We start from the raw sequence: 14,350 nt of genomic DNA, 5'->3' as shown, positions 1-14,350 counted from the left end.
GTCTTCTTTATATAATAATGACCATGATAATTATACATTTCAATAATTTAACGTAAATCATTTGCCTTTTGACACACTTGCGTGGTGGACTATAGCCACCAGATATCGCTGTCGCTTTGTTTGGAGTTTTCACCGATTATTTGATTGGCTACCGACACGTCACGTGACAAAAACATTGCATTGGAGGAGGCGCCACTGACGGCTAACGTTAGCTTAGCTTACGTCCATGACCTCAATGTAGGACTTAATGCTGTTGCCAACAACCCGGAGCTGACGAAGGTGGGAGCCGGGCTGGTGTCAGTAATAGAGGCACTAACATGAATGTCCCTCAGTACGAGACAATATTGGATAATTGTAACATAATGGACGCGTGTGCTCTCTTTCAGACATGCCACAGAAGGATCCGTGTCAGAAGCAGGCATGCGCAATCCAGACGTGTTTACAAGGTGCACGGTGCCTTCACTGACACACAACACCGTGTTTGTACATCACAGATATGTCAGTTAACCCGCTTTCCTCTGCTGCAGCTAATAAATACATGGAGAGCATGTGTGAGGACGTGATCCGGGCCATGCGGCGCTGCTGTGAGGCGCAGGCCGCCGGGAGCTCCGTGTGCTGCTCGGGCTTCACCACGGAGCCCAAACCTGCGGAAGAGAACCACAGCGCCACATAGACACTGAAGCCTACTGTAATAACAACTTACATAGATGTGATATTGTATCAATGTTCAAAGAGAAGAAGCGCCACTATTTGCACACATCTTTCGGTATATATTTAAATCAGCTATATAAGAACTCTACATTTACATTTACTGTCAATTGGGTCACTTTACTGTGTAGATTAGAAGCTCTGTAATATGCAAATCATACTGTTTCATCATTATGCTTGTAGTTTCCCGTCTTGCTTCTTCTCCAGAATAAATGTGCCACTTATTGCGTAAATCTGCCAAACAGCGTTTCTCACGACGAAAAATTAAAATGTTTCATTCGAAAAGAATACATTATAAAGTCAAACGTACGGTCAGGAAACGGAAGCTTAGACCAGCGCCGAACTCTTAAGGATACATAAATAAACAAAAGTGATGTCATCAAACAAAAAATGGGTGTCATTAAAGAAACAAAGTGGTGTCATCGAACTAACAGTGATGAGACTGATTAAACATTTAAAGGACGCAACACATCTCTGCTGAAGAGTGAAGCGAGACGAGGTTGATATGAAGTCTCTGTGCCTTGGTTTCCTGTAAGACTCCATTAACTTAACCATTCATAAGAAAAATATATAAAATAGAATAATAAATTAGCTAATGCATAATTTAAAACACGCCGTTTTACAGTCACGGTCTTCGTTTAAAAAATCTAAATAAATAAAAGGGGATAAGAGTAAAGAGAGACGAGGCGCGTGCTGTTATTTAAACGAGCAGAGCGTAGCGGAAGCTGCTCTCGCGCGCCTTACGTCTGTGCGGTTGGGGCGACGTGCTGACGTCAGAGGAAATTTGCAGCAATTCTTTCTAGAAACTAGCAGTCTGGCTAGCACACGCTAGGTAGGTTTACCTCAATCTGTGTCAAACGCGCCTCATTGTACAATATATAACGTTTACATCGCCGACCAGTAGGCGCTTCTTATGCATTTCTTTTGAAGTAAAGATTGTGGTTAGCTACTTTCAACCCACTAACTCAGTCGGGTAACAGTTGACGCTAACGCTGTGCTTTAGTTCCTCACTAGCATAATGTCTGGGATAGACTACAGCGTGTGGGACCACATCGAGGTGTCAGATGATGAAGACGATACACACCCAAACATCGACACACCCAGTCTGTTCAGATGGAGACACCAGGTACGTATGTAATATATAACATGCGACGTTTTAATATCCACTTCAAGTCCACTTCCATCTCTTCGCCGTTTCCTGGTAGTTTAAATCAAATCTGTTTTACCTTCGACAGAATTCAATTGCAATTGAATAGAAATAGATAAAGTGACGTTTGGTGAACTCCTATCTGTTGGTACTCGGGGACAGACCGTGAGCAGCGAAGGTGACTCTGGATGCTCATGTTTCCCCAGTTTCCATCATGGACTGTGATTGACCCATAATGGACACCTGACACCAGTGCACCCGCTTTGATTTAGCTGTGACATCATACAGTCGCTTTTCCATCAGCTAGATTGGTACAAGTTATAGATGTGCCATTGTTTGATCACTGTAACACAAATACTTAGCAGATATGAACATTGTTGCATATTTCTGACTGATGAAGATATTCACATGCAAACACCTCAGCCCTCTTACATTTCACAACACGCACACATGCATTTCAGAGGGGTCAGCACACGGCAGCCCTGATGCCGTGCCTGGAGAAGTTTACTAGTTCGGTGCCTTGCTTAAGGGCCTCAAGCCTTCCTCAAGCCTTCCTCAAGCCTTGCTCCGGAGGCAAACTGGCAACTGTCCAGCTGCCAGTCCACACTCCTTCTACTGAGGTCGACAACCGTTGCCTGACTGCTCAGTTAAACTATTGACCAGTGCAGTAAATTCATTTTGCAGAGGTCGTTTGCATTCATACTGGGGAATACTCTGGAAAAGGAAGCAGCTCACCCCTTTTCAGTCACAACTGGATGCATTTGGAGGATCTTTTGATTTTGATCATTGTTGTCAGCCTGAATTGAGACACAGCAACTGTTTAAAATAGTGTGACCCTCACGTAACTCTTATAACTGTAATTGTAACTGAATGATGATGTATCTGCCCATCAGGCACGTGTGGATCGTATGGAAGAGTATCAAAAGAAAGGGGAGGATCTAGAGAAGGCGCTCAATGATAGCCGCCGTAAGCTGGCAGAAGCACAGAAGAAGACGAAAGAGTTGACTATCTCAACAGCCAATGAAACCAAAGCAGATCTAAGCAAAGCCCAGGCAGACGAAAAGAAAATTAAAAAGGAGGAGCGGGAGATGGAGAAGAAGCTGGTCGAGCATCGCCGGGATGAGAAGAAGATGCCGTGGAACGTGGACACGCTCAGCAGGGACGGATTCAGCAAGGTAGGACGGATTAAGGAAAGGGAGGGTGATACATTCCCTTGCGAAATCTGAAGTTTCTTACATTTGTCCCCTTGTTTATTGGTGATACTCTAAAATATGATTTGACACCTGGACAACATGGTGTTTTTAATTTCATTATCCATGATTCACAATTCACAGGAGTCTCATGATCATTGTTTGCCCCTGTGTCGTCCATAGAGCGTCGTCAATGTCAAACCAGAAACTGGCGATGAGACTGAAGAAGAGAAGGAGCAGAAGCATAAGACCTTTGTGGAGAAATATGAGAAGGAGATCAAACATTTTGGTTAGAGTCACGTTTCATTCTTTACTGCATGTTCCAGGATGTTGTAAGGTGTTTCAGGCCCTTCATCCGTACTCTCATTTCAGGCATGTTGCGGCGTTGGGACGACAGCCAGAAGTACCTTTCCGACAACACGCATCTAGTGTGTGAAGAAACTGCAAACTACCTGGTCATCATGTGCATTGACCTTGAAGTTGAGGAGGTAGAAGTTCCAACAGGCCGCAGATCAAATTTTCTGCATCACAGTTATCATCTTATATTGTATATGTTCAGTTGTCTGTCAAAATGTTAGATTCAACTGCATACAAATCTTCCCCACAGAAACATGCATTGATGGAGCAAGTGGCTCATCAGACCATCGTCATGCAGTTCATTCTGGAGTTGGCAAAGAGCCTCAAGGTGGACCCCCGCGGCTGCTTCCGTCAGTTCTTTGCCAAGATTAAGGTGATTTTCAAACGCAATATGATTCAGAAAGTACATTAGGGTCATTAACTAGCTCACGCAACTGTTCACTGGATTCATAACGATGCAGACGGCAGACCAGCAGTACCAGGAGGCTTTCAACGATGAACTGGAGTCATTCAAGGAGCGCGTTCGTGGCAGGGCAAAGATCCGCATAGAAAAGGCCATGAAGGAGTACGAGGAAGAGGAGCGAGAAAAGCGCTTAGGACCCGGAGGGCTCGATCCAGTTGAAGTATACGAGACCCTGCCAGCTGTAAGTCCTGTTCAGCGCCCACAGCATTCAGCCATTTTCCTTTGATGCCACGCTGAGTTATATTCTCAATTGCAGGAGATGCAGAAATGCTTTGATGAGAAGGACATTCAAATGCTACAAGAAGCTATTAGCAAAATGGATCCAACGGTAGGTTCATGTTTACATCTTGGTCAGGCATTGTTTGTAGCTGATGTGTACAATAGAAGCTGTAAGGAATCCATGTTAGTTATACAATGCATGTATAAATGTGTGGTTATCTGGTATCCGAGTTTGACTTCAGTTAATAATTGTGATTGTGTGATACCATGTAGGAGGCAAAGATTCACATGAAGCGATGCATAGAGTCAGGGCTGTGGGTCCCCAACTCCAAGACGGATGACGGCGACGAGAAAGGGGACGATGGCACCTATGAGGAGGTGAAACAGGAGCCAGAAGAAACTCAAAAGGAATGACCAACTTTGATCTTCATGTTTGTTAATTTTACAAATGTATTCACTGTATTGTGACTCTACTATGTGTATGACTAGTTTGCTGCCAGTCATGAACAATGAAAATTCTCAAAGATGTATAGCTCCGGCTGTAGGGATTTGTCATAGCATTCACGTAACTGCACAACAATGTTGCATCATTAAGGCCTGCTTGGAATTGATATTGCAGCTTGTGTTTCTTAAGTCTTTTATTTGTTTGGACACTAGTAAAGCTGTATTCTTACATTTATGCCTATATAGTATACCAGCCTCTTTGTGTGTTTGTGTGTATGTATTGTCAAGGAAACGCATCCATGTAGTTGGCAATATGTTACTCTGCTGGGATAGAGCAACAACCCGTACGCAACATTCAGCAGCCCCAACTCGTCAGCTGACATCACTGGTTATGTCTAAGAAAGCAGCAAGTGGGAGGGTGAGGAGCATTCAAATCAGAGTTACAGGTCAGAAGAGCCTATTCTGGGAAATAACATGTTTTGCAGTATTAAACACTTAACACTTAACTGTAGCCGAAGGTGTTCACCGACACTTCAACTAAAGGGTTACATCATGAAGGAGAACTGAGTGAAGCAAATTTCTTGAGAATACCGGATTGTGACAGAATCCTGCACTAGCTTCATAAACGATGACGTTATTTCCGTCCGTGCGTGCCTGTGTGTGTGTGTATGTGTTTGTGTCTATGTGTGTGTACGTGAGCTATAAAGAGACGAGACTAGGCGTGTGAGCGCGAGCGAGCACACTGTGTACGTGCGCGCGCTGAATGGAGGGCGTGGTCACGTTGGTTTCGGGGAACAGCGGTTGTTTCCACGCAGTTTCATGTGAGTCGTGACAGGCGATGGGGGATTCACGCAAGGGAGACACCCGAGGAATGACCGGCCGCTTCTCTTCAAGACTTTTCTAAACCGTTTCTACAACAGGTCGTCACCGCCACCGCCCGTCGTTAGATGGCAAGGTACTGGAACGCGCTGTGTGAAGTTTACAGAAAGATGTTGTTGACGTATTTCTCTCGATATACGACGAGGACGTGCATGTTAGTTGGACGTATGTACATTTTATCTTGTGTTATTCTGCTTCAGCGCCCCAAAGCGTTGCTGTCGTAAATACTGAAAAACAATAGACAGGAAGTAACCCGGAAGGCCTTTGAGAAATGTGTTCTTATAAAAGAGCGGCTCATTGAAAACAAGCGGTGTCACTCTGTTCTGATGAAGTATGTTCATTTTATATTTAATTCTGGCCTTATTTACACATGAGTGTAATTTGTGTGTATGTGTTTCATCAGTTACTCAGCTGTCCCAGCCATGTCCAGAAGCAGGTGGTCCAAGAGTACAAAGTCGGGGGCGTTCCCAGGTGTGTGTGAGCCTCCTCAGGGTGAAGGCATTCATGTGTACCTGTTCTGGACTAAGGAAGGGGATCGATACCTGACCCACACAGATGGAGTGGTCACAGCAGAGCAGCTGTGCATCTCTGCTGCCGAGACTGTAGGTGAGTCCGCACACACTGCATCACTGCTGATGTGTAAGTATTCTCACCTGCTGGAGTCGTGTTTGGTTGTGAGCGTGTGTAACCTCCGTGTCTCTCCTCAGGGATCACGCCTCTGTTTCATGTTTTATTTGCTCTCTACAATCCTGACACCTGCTCCTGGCACAGCCCAAACCACACGTTCAGACCAGAAGAGAACGCCCATCATGTACTTCACTACCGTATGAGGTCAGCAAGTGTTGCACTGTGATTCCACAATGGTCGGGCAGATCTTAGGCACTGAGAGTTTGGTATACACACTGTTCCCTTCTTCCCCTCAGGTTTTACTTTCGGAACTGGCATGGGCTGAATGAAAGGGAGTCGACTGTGTGCCGTTATGCTCTGCGCTCTGGGACAAACCGTGGGGGTTCCCCTCTGTTTGAAATTACCTCATTGGAGTACCTGTTCTCCCAGGTTTGTTTATGTGCAAATTCTATAGGAATTTGTTTTCAAACTGTTAGGCTACGCTGTGGTCCCATGACAGACAAAATGAATATTAAGTGACATCTGATCTAGCCACCTCTGTTATTATGTACAAATGTTTTGATGAAAACAAAACGTTTACGTTATATGTGTAATGTTACACCCCTGTGTGTCTCCAATAGGCTAAATATGAATTTGTGAATGAAGTAGTTCCAATGGAAGAGGTACAGTCAGAGGACGAGCAAAGTCGCTTCAAAAACGAGAGCCTAGGAATGGCTGTTCTTCATCTCTTACACCAGGCGATGCACACAAACTGTACCTTACAAGAGGTGTCCAAAAAAGTCAGGTATAGTTGAGACACCAAATAGGCTCAATCTTTACATTTGATTCCTTGGTTAATTGATAGTGCATTACAATTTGTCTCTTTCAGCTTTCTACGCTGCATTCCAAAGTCTTTCGCCAAGCACATTTCCAAAGACAACTTCCTGACCAAAATCAGGATCCAACGTGTGTTTGCAGACTTTGTGCGCTCCTTCCAACATCACACAGTGGATACGGGACGTTTTAGCTCTGAGGAGATCATGTATAAATACGTCTCTACGCTTGAGAATTTGGCACCGCGCTTTGGCACCGAGATCTTCCCTGTGCCACATCTGAAACTGAGGGAAGATGGCGGCGGGGGCAGCAGCAGCTCTTACCTCAGCACTACGCATGCACACGGTGATTCGGAAGATGACTTTAGAGCTCCGGCCACTCACGAAATAATTGTGTCGGGTACCAAAGGGATCCAATGGAGGAAAGTGTCTGGTCAAAAGGTAAATAAGAACGTAATCACTGTACATATTATGAAGCTGATGATGTATTTTCTGGTAGTGTGGATTTGTTTTTTATGCATCTAATGTCTTTCCCTAGGCTAAGGCAAACAGTTACTTCAGGAACGATTACACGGGCTCCACGAGAAAAACAAAACAACAGTCCAGCCAACCAAACGCTAACACTCCTAATGAATGGACCTCCTTCTGTGATTTCCCTGAAATAATTCATATTGCCATCACTGGAGCTAATGTGTCCATTAGTACTCAGGACAATCACTGCATGGTGAGTGCACTTGTTTATTATTTTTTTGGTAAAAGCTGTAATGCACTAATTCAATTGTTGAATGTAGTCTAATTATAATACATTAGTCTTAGTTGATATACAGCGTACAAAGTGTTCAGACCCCTACTTCCATTTTTTCACATTTGATTGTTTTATAGCGCTTCCAAATTCATGTTTACACACAGAAATCTACAGCCAATATCCTGTTATGACAAAGCAAAAACAAAATTAAAAAAATATGCTTATTTATCAAAAATAAAATAGAGAATTGTCATATTGATATAATTGTTCAGAAGTTTTCCCAGTGAAACTTAAGTTAAGCTTAGCGGTGTCCAATTATTGTCGATAATTTGAGGTATCAGATGTTTCTACACCTTGTTTGGAGGCCACCTGTGGTAAATTGAATTGCTTGGACATGATTGAAAGGCACACAGGTCTATATAAGGCCATTTTAGAGTCATGAGGTCAAAGGAGTTGCCTGGAGAGCTCTGAGATGGAAGATGTTAGGCAGCAGTAAGACTCTTCCTACAGCTGAGCATTGCAAGAATGGAAGGGGACTGAATACTTTCCCTCTGTACATTGCTGTTGTCCATTTGTCCACATCATTATCATTGTTCTTTACACCCTCTAAAGCAGACACATTCTATTCTCTCCAGTTTTATGCTGTGTGTTTGCGCTTCTATGGGCTTTGGGTTTTTGTATGCTTTGGGCATTTGAATATGTTTTGAATTTGTATGTGTCTGTATGTGGGAGTAGTGATTGTAAGCTGGTGGTGTTTCTGTATGTAGGAGGTTCAGATGAGCTCCATCCAGGAGGCCCATTCCTTCATCTCCCTCATAGATGGATACTACCGGCTGACTGCAGACGCCCACCACTATCTTTGTCATGATGTGGCTCCCCCAAGGGTAGTGCTGAGTGAAGCAAATGGACTGCATGGCCCTATGCAGTGAGTTTTTCCCCTTACACATGCACATGAGCGCACACACACAGGCTATAATGAAACACATTGCATTATATCACACCTCTGGTATGTTTCCAGTGATGATTTTGTGCTACTGAGGCTGAAAAAGGAGGCAGCAGAGGAGGGAGCTTTCCTCGTACGGTGGAGTGCTTTTGACTATCAGCGCATCATACTGGCTATCCTGAACAGTAACGAGGTAATTCTTACATTCTTATCTGACCATTACTGTGGCGCTAGATTGGTCCGAAATTACAAGTGTGTGTGTGTGTGTGTGTGTGTGTGTGTGTGTGTGTGTGTGTGTGTCTCTCTCTCTCTCTCTCACAGAATGGCGCGGCACAGAGTCACAAGCAGTTTAGGATCCATCATAAAGGTTCAGCTTTCTGTCTGGAGGGCTGGGACCGAGAGTTCTCCAGTGTGAAGGAGCTCACAGACAGTCTCAAGTCCTTTGTGCTCCGGTCTGGTGCAGACAACTTTATTGTCCGGAAATGCTGCCTGCCCAAAGCAACAGGTTTGTGTTTGTCTATCTAGTTCCCCTTTGGCCTCATTCTTTGCGGTATATACCGTAAAATACAGTCTTTCAGTGTATTTTGAAATCAATGTGTTTGTGTGATTCAGAGCAGTCCAACCTTCTGGTGATGAGGCAAGGTTTAGATCAACCTCATCCTAACTCCCTGTCTTTGAACATGACCCAGTTACGCTTCCACCAGATCAAGGACAGAGAGATCATTCAGGTGTCACCTCCATACAATCATCTACATTATTCCTGCTGACCAGGTTTATGTTTTTGCTTCTTTGACTGATCTGGTGGATGTTGTGTTATTGAGCAGGAACAGCATTTGGGTCGTGGGACCTGGACCAACATTTACTCAGGACGTCTGCAGACATGGGACGGAGAAGAGAATGAGGAAGACGATGAGTTCAACAATAACTGCGCTGCTCGCAAAGGGATCAAAGTGGTTCTCAAGATTCTCGACCAAGGCCACAAAGATACTGCATTAGTAAGCATACATACGAGGCAACTCTCCACTAAGAATATCCATGTGTTTTTGCACTTGTCCTTTAGTGTTTGTTTTCTCTGTTCCTAGGCATTTTTTGAAACTGCAAGTCTTATGAGTCAGGTTTCCCACAATCACCTGGTGTTTGTGCACGGAGTGTCTGTCAAAGGATCTGAAAGTAAGAGAAGCAACACAACTCACCTTGAATGTCTCACTTCTACATTGCGGTGTTTGAGTTCCTCTATTGATACTTCCCCTGTCACACTTTGGAACAGTGTGTGTAGTTAAACCTCTGACACTCACATTTTCTACTGTAAAGAAGATGCATAGAACATTTTACTTATGATGCCAATGAGGTTAACTCCCACATGTGCTTTCTGTACAGATATCATGGTGGAAGAATTTGTGGAGTTTGGTCCATTGGATGTTTTCCTTCGCAGGGAAAAAGCATCAGTGACTCCTCAATGGAAGTTCATTGTTGCACAGCAGCTTGCCAGTGCACTAAGCTACCTTGTGAGTTCACCCTCTTGTATGCCACTAATTGCACCGCTGTTCTCCATATATTCTTATTTTTAAAGACACCCCCATTATTTTTCTATAGAACAAATGGATGAAATAATTTGTTTGGGGGATTGATGGTTGGTCTTTTTGTCTGATGTCTCCACTGTCTCCAGCAGCTAGTGTGAACCACACCAGTGTTTAGTCAGAGCTGCTACACTTGGGCAGGAAATTACTCAATCTGTCCGACCGCACTTTAACTTGAATTCTGCAAGTTAAGATATGAACAGCTCAAATATTGTGATGACAGAACTGTAACCCTACAATGTATTCAGAAGGGTTAATAAGTTGAGAATAAGTTCATAAGTCTAATATTATCATTATGAGTGCAGTTATCTTGTACACTCTGACCATTGTGGTGTTTAAAATCTTTGTATGTTGACTTAATATCCGAATCATTTTGGTCATGGCAGGAGACCAAACGGCTTGTTCATGGAAATGTGTGTGCTAAGAACATCCTGGTGGCACGGCGTGGGCTGGAAGCTGGTACCACTCCCTTCGTCAAACTGAGCGATCCAGGAATTGCGATGAATGTACTTTCAAGAGAAGGTCAGCACCAGCAGCCGCCTCATAACACGCCTCAACCGCACAAGAAACTTCAGCTTTTCTGTACTTTGTGTACTCGCTGCCTTATTTGTATTTTAATCAGTGAAGCAGGAAACCTCATCAACCACTTCCCGTGACCCATTTCCTGTTGTCTTTTACTTTCATGGTTGCTCTGTATTTTTAAGTTGTCCAAAGTAAAAACCCTCCAGTAAAACAAGTAACTATAATGTATCGATCCTGGTGAGTGTTATTTTGGATGCAAATACATTTGTTTGGTTGCTTTAGTTGCTTTAGTTAATGTTGAATACACTCAAAAAACAGGAAAGAGAAGAGTAGTTTGAATGAACACTATTCACTTTGTTATGTCTCCACACTGCAGAGCGTCTTGAGCGAATCCCCTGGATCGCCCCCGAGTGCGTCGACAGCGGAGCACCCATCGGGGATGCTTCCGATCAGTGGAGCTTTGGTGTCACCCTGCTGGAAATCTGCAACAATGGTGACCTTCCCTTAAGTGGCAGCACTTTGCCTGAGGTAGTTCCAATATACTGCTATAACCCTTAGTGCCCATCCGACAGCCACGAGCCGTCCCTGTTCATTGTATTCATTCAAATCTCTGTGTAAACCTTGAATGTTTTCCTTTCCTTTTGGCAGAAGGAACGCTTTTACCAGCTAAAGGGTCGCCTAGCTGAGCCATCCTCCCAGGAGCTGGCTAGCTTCATCAGCATGTGTTTGACCTACGAAGCTGTGGAGAGGCCCTCTTTCCGCATTATCCTCAGAGAGCTCACTGAATCCACTATAGGTTGGTATTTACTTGCACTTTTTAATTTCTATATCCTCCAAAGCTTATTAGGGTTTTTGCTGACTGATGTTTGGCGTGTGTGCTCAATCCCAGATATGTCACCCAATGAGACTCCCCCTGACTCCGACCCCAGCGTGTTCCTGAAACGCTATCTGAAATGGATGCAGGACTTAGGAGAGGTAAGTTCTTATATCACATCATCAGTTATGTGTTACTTTTCCCCTATGACCAGTGAGCACTATCAAAGTCTGTAAACAAACCGTTTTTTCTGTACAACTCCAGCTAAACTGCATGAAATAGTGGCTCTCAACCCGCATACAAGGCATCTTTAGTATTAAACGTATGAATGAAGGCTCGAAGTCTTTATCCTCAAACAAATACTAATTTTGTGCCGTCTTCAGGGTCACTTTGGGAAAGTGACACTCTACCTGTATGATCCGGCCAACGATAACACAGGAGAGCGTGTGGCGGTGAAGGCTTTGAAACAAGAGGGGGGCCATGTTACTGATGGTTGGATTAAAGAGATTGAGATCCTGAAGTCCCTCTATCACAGCAACATTGTCAAGTACAAAGGCTGTTGCACTGAGCTGGGTGAGTCCTCAGCTGTCATCGGGCTTCTCTGGGCCATCTGTCTGAAGTACATGAACACACAGCATTTGCTTGGTCAGCACCTCTCTATTAGTTTGCTTGTGCTCAGAAAGTAATTCTGGGAATGGATCATTTTGGTACCTGCTGTTCCTCTGAATTAATGTGATGCCCTGTTGGAAGCACAACATTTTGTACAGGCTGTAAAGTAGTGTTTCATTGCTTTCTGCTGTGTTGTTCACTGGCAGGAGGCCAAGTGGTTCAACTAATAATGGAGTACCTTCCTATGGGGAGTCTGCGAGAGTATCTTCCCAAACATAAGATCGGTGTGCCCCAGTGCCTTCTCTTTGCCCAGCAGATCTGTCAAGTGAGTTTAGATGTTTTTCCAGTTTCTGCTAATCATGTGCGTTATCACTTTAATGCCCCCTCACTCATTGATTCACTTCTCTCGTCCTCTTGTTGTGTTACTATTATCTCGAAAAAGGGGATGGAGTACTTACACTTGAAGCGATACATCCATCGAGACCTTGCTGCCCGGAATGTCTTAGTGGAGAATCACTCACTGGTAAAGATTGGAGACTTTGGTCTGACAAAATACATCCCCGAAGGAGAGATCTACTACCGTGTCCGTGAAGATGGAGACAGTCCGGTGTATTGGTTAGTCCATGCAGCGCTGGAATATGCTTCTCTGATGCTTTAAATGCTTTGTTCCTAGATGCCGAACACTGAACTGTTATTTTCTTCCTCTTTCTGTGTAGGTATGCCATCGAGTGCTTGAAGGAGAGTAAGTTTTCCTTTTCCTCTGACATTTGGTCCTTTGGCGTTACGCTGTATGAGATCCTGACCCGCTGTGACACCGGACAAAGCCCTCCAACAGTACGTCATCACTGGCTTTTTAACTATGAGCTTTAACGTGCATGTCCATGTTATTTAGTAAATCTGGAATCTGTTTTAATTGTGAAATACACTCTACTTTGTTTTTCGTAGAAGTTTGTTGAAATGATGGGACAGGTCCAAGGACAGATGACTGTGATGTTCCTCATAAAGCTGTTGGAGAAGCAGAGGAGATTGCCTTGCCCCCGGGACTGCCCACACGAAGTATGACAGCATTAGATTTATTATTATATTATGTCCCGTTTCACTTTTCCAAAAGTTTGTTTTTCCTTACTGACATTGTTTTTTAACAGGTGAAGGTATTGATGGATCACTGCTGGAATGCTGACCCTGCACAACGGCCATCATTCAAGTCCCTCATTGAAAAGATTGAGGAAATCCGCCACTCATACGACTGGCAGTCTAATATGAATTTCTCCTTGGCCCAAATTTGTTGATTGGAGCCCTCTGAAGATGTGGGGTCTGTACTATGAAGCCAGGTGAAGGGGTCAATTATATTCAATCAGCAAGATACAGTAATGACACTCCAGTAATGATCCAACTTTTTTTTAAAGTGCATTTAACAGGAATGTCTCAATATACTACACATAGAATAATAAAAATAGGACAATACACACACTGCTCTGACGTGAAATACATGTGCTGCACGCAACTGTTCCGCAATTTTCCTATAGTCTCTAGTCTTTGCAGTCTTAACAGTCCTTCCCTCTTTTATGGGAGCTTGCACGATGCCAAAGCCGGCGTGAGCAAAGTCTGGTAATTACTCCCGTCATGATACCAGTCAAGTAATACCAGTCAAGCCTGATTGCGCACTGGTTCTGATTTTATCAAGCCAGCATCCGCAACAAGGCAGAGATCTGCTGATGTGCCTTGGTAGTACAGGCCCCTGCTTATGTACACATCATCACTTTGCTACTATTGTAACAGTATGTATTACATGCAAGCCAAAACTGTTTTCTGCTGCGCAAAGCCTGCTGCCTTCAGTTATGTATCAGTCTAGCATAGACCTTTTGTAGATGGAAGCACTTAACATTAACACAAATGTGAACTAAATGATGGCTTAATTACTTTTAGATGGTATTCACCACATTATGGGGAAAAAGATATAGATTGAGCAACCATTATCCACAACTGATGTCTTTGACAATATATATATATTTGCATATATCAGTATACTTTGTTAGAATTCCTATAACATTGCATCATTACCTTGTTTTTTGTTTCATTTGTGTACATGTTTTGTCCTGTATATAAACCAAAAGAATCTATAATTAAATAAAATACCATTTTTCGACTTAACCCTTTCATACAATGCTCACTGAAATAATAACCTCATCTTAAATGTCCTTTTATTGCAAAATACCAGAAATAAATCTGTGCACATGAGCTTATCAACGTGTGTCACTTTTGCTTGGCTCAAATGTCAGCTGAATCAAAGACAT

General features: G+C 43.5%; 3 protein-coding genes across 4 annotated transcripts; all 3 read left to right on the top strand.

The window, feature by feature from the left end:
• The first annotated feature begins 161 nt into the window (after nucleotides 1-161).
• On the top strand, nucleotides 162-1,751 carry cmc4 (C-x(9)-C motif containing 4 homolog (S. cerevisiae)). Its single transcript, XM_076144067.1, has 3 exons — nucleotides 162-279; nucleotides 387-446; nucleotides 528-1,751. Exons 2-3 carry the CDS (start codon nucleotides 389-391, stop codon nucleotides 671-673), a joined length of 204 nt encoding a protein of 67 aa, XP_076000182.1. The 5' UTR covers nucleotides 162-279; nucleotides 387-388; the 3' UTR covers nucleotides 674-1,751.
• Nucleotides 1,448-4,769, top strand: LOC142993383 (hsp90 co-chaperone Cdc37-like). The gene is made up of 9 exons (XM_076144066.1): nucleotides 1,448-1,540; nucleotides 1,712-1,834; nucleotides 2,749-3,030; nucleotides 3,229-3,334; nucleotides 3,418-3,533; nucleotides 3,653-3,775; nucleotides 3,864-4,046; nucleotides 4,122-4,193; nucleotides 4,358-4,769. Exons 2-9 carry the CDS (start codon nucleotides 1,727-1,729, stop codon nucleotides 4,496-4,498), a joined length of 1,131 nt encoding a protein of 376 aa, XP_076000181.1. The 5' UTR covers nucleotides 1,448-1,540; nucleotides 1,712-1,726; the 3' UTR covers nucleotides 4,499-4,769.
• A 112-nt stretch (nucleotides 4,770-4,881) lies between these two features.
• On the top strand, nucleotides 4,882-14,279 carry tyk2 (tyrosine kinase 2). 2 transcript variants are annotated; one of them, XM_076144065.1, is made up of 24 exons: nucleotides 4,882-5,483; nucleotides 5,811-6,013; nucleotides 6,115-6,238; nucleotides 6,331-6,463; nucleotides 6,655-6,818; nucleotides 6,903-7,287; nucleotides 7,385-7,570; nucleotides 8,359-8,516; nucleotides 8,610-8,727; nucleotides 8,856-9,039; nucleotides 9,147-9,262; nucleotides 9,359-9,529; nucleotides 9,617-9,704; nucleotides 9,912-10,039; nucleotides 10,498-10,633; nucleotides 11,010-11,161; nucleotides 11,282-11,429; nucleotides 11,523-11,608; nucleotides 11,831-12,020; nucleotides 12,263-12,381; nucleotides 12,499-12,671; nucleotides 12,773-12,890; nucleotides 13,002-13,112; nucleotides 13,202-14,279. In XM_076144065.1, the coding sequence occupies exons 1-24, from the start codon at nucleotides 5,476-5,478 to the stop codon at nucleotides 13,343-13,345; spliced, it is 3,543 nt and encodes a 1,180-aa protein (XP_076000180.1). In that variant the 5' UTR covers nucleotides 4,882-5,475; the 3' UTR covers nucleotides 13,346-14,279. The 2 variants fall into 2 exon arrangements, with proteins under 2 accessions (XP_076000180.1, XP_076000179.1); XM_076144064.1 differs by having other exon boundaries at nucleotides 11,282-11,608.
• The last annotated feature ends 71 nt before the right edge of the window (nucleotides 14,280-14,350 follow it).

Source organism: Genypterus blacodes, unplaced genomic scaffold, assembly GCF_046128005.1.
Source record: "Genypterus blacodes isolate CSIRO-AG114 ecotype Tasmania unplaced genomic scaffold, CSIRO-AGI_Gbla_v1 ptg000028l_1, whole genome shotgun sequence".
Taxonomy (NCBI): Eukaryota; Metazoa; Chordata; class Actinopteri; order Ophidiiformes; family Ophidiidae; genus Genypterus; species Genypterus blacodes.
This window is presented reverse-complemented; position numbering and strand designations above follow the sequence as displayed.

Excerpts from the sequence above, each read along its gene's own strand:
- cmc4 (XM_076144067.1), top strand. The coding sequence starts at position 389 with ATGCCACAGAAGGATCCGTGTCAGAAGCAGGCATGCGCAATCCAGACG. Across the intron at positions 447-527 it reads AATCCAGACGTGTTTACAAG|CTAATAAATACATGGAGAGC; the intron begins GTGCACGGTGCC and ends CCTCTGCTGCAG.
- LOC142993383 (XM_076144066.1), top strand. The coding sequence starts at position 1,727 with ATGTCTGGGATAGACTACAGCGTGTGGGACCACATCGAGGTGTCAGAT. Across the intron at positions 3,335-3,417 it reads GAAGGAGATCAAACATTTTG|GCATGTTGCGGCGTTGGGAC; the intron begins GTTAGAGTCACG and ends CTCTCATTTCAG. Across the intron at positions 4,194-4,357 it reads TTAGCAAAATGGATCCAACG|GAGGCAAAGATTCACATGAA; the intron begins GTAGGTTCATGT and ends GATACCATGTAG.
- tyk2 (XM_076144064.1), top strand. Across the intron at positions 6,464-6,654 it reads TGGAGTACCTGTTCTCCCAG|GCTAAATATGAATTTGTGAA; the intron begins GTTTGTTTATGT and ends TGTCTCCAATAG. Across the intron at positions 9,040-9,146 it reads CTGCCTGCCCAAAGCAACAG|AGCAGTCCAACCTTCTGGTG; the intron begins GTTTGTGTTTGT and ends TGTGTGATTCAG.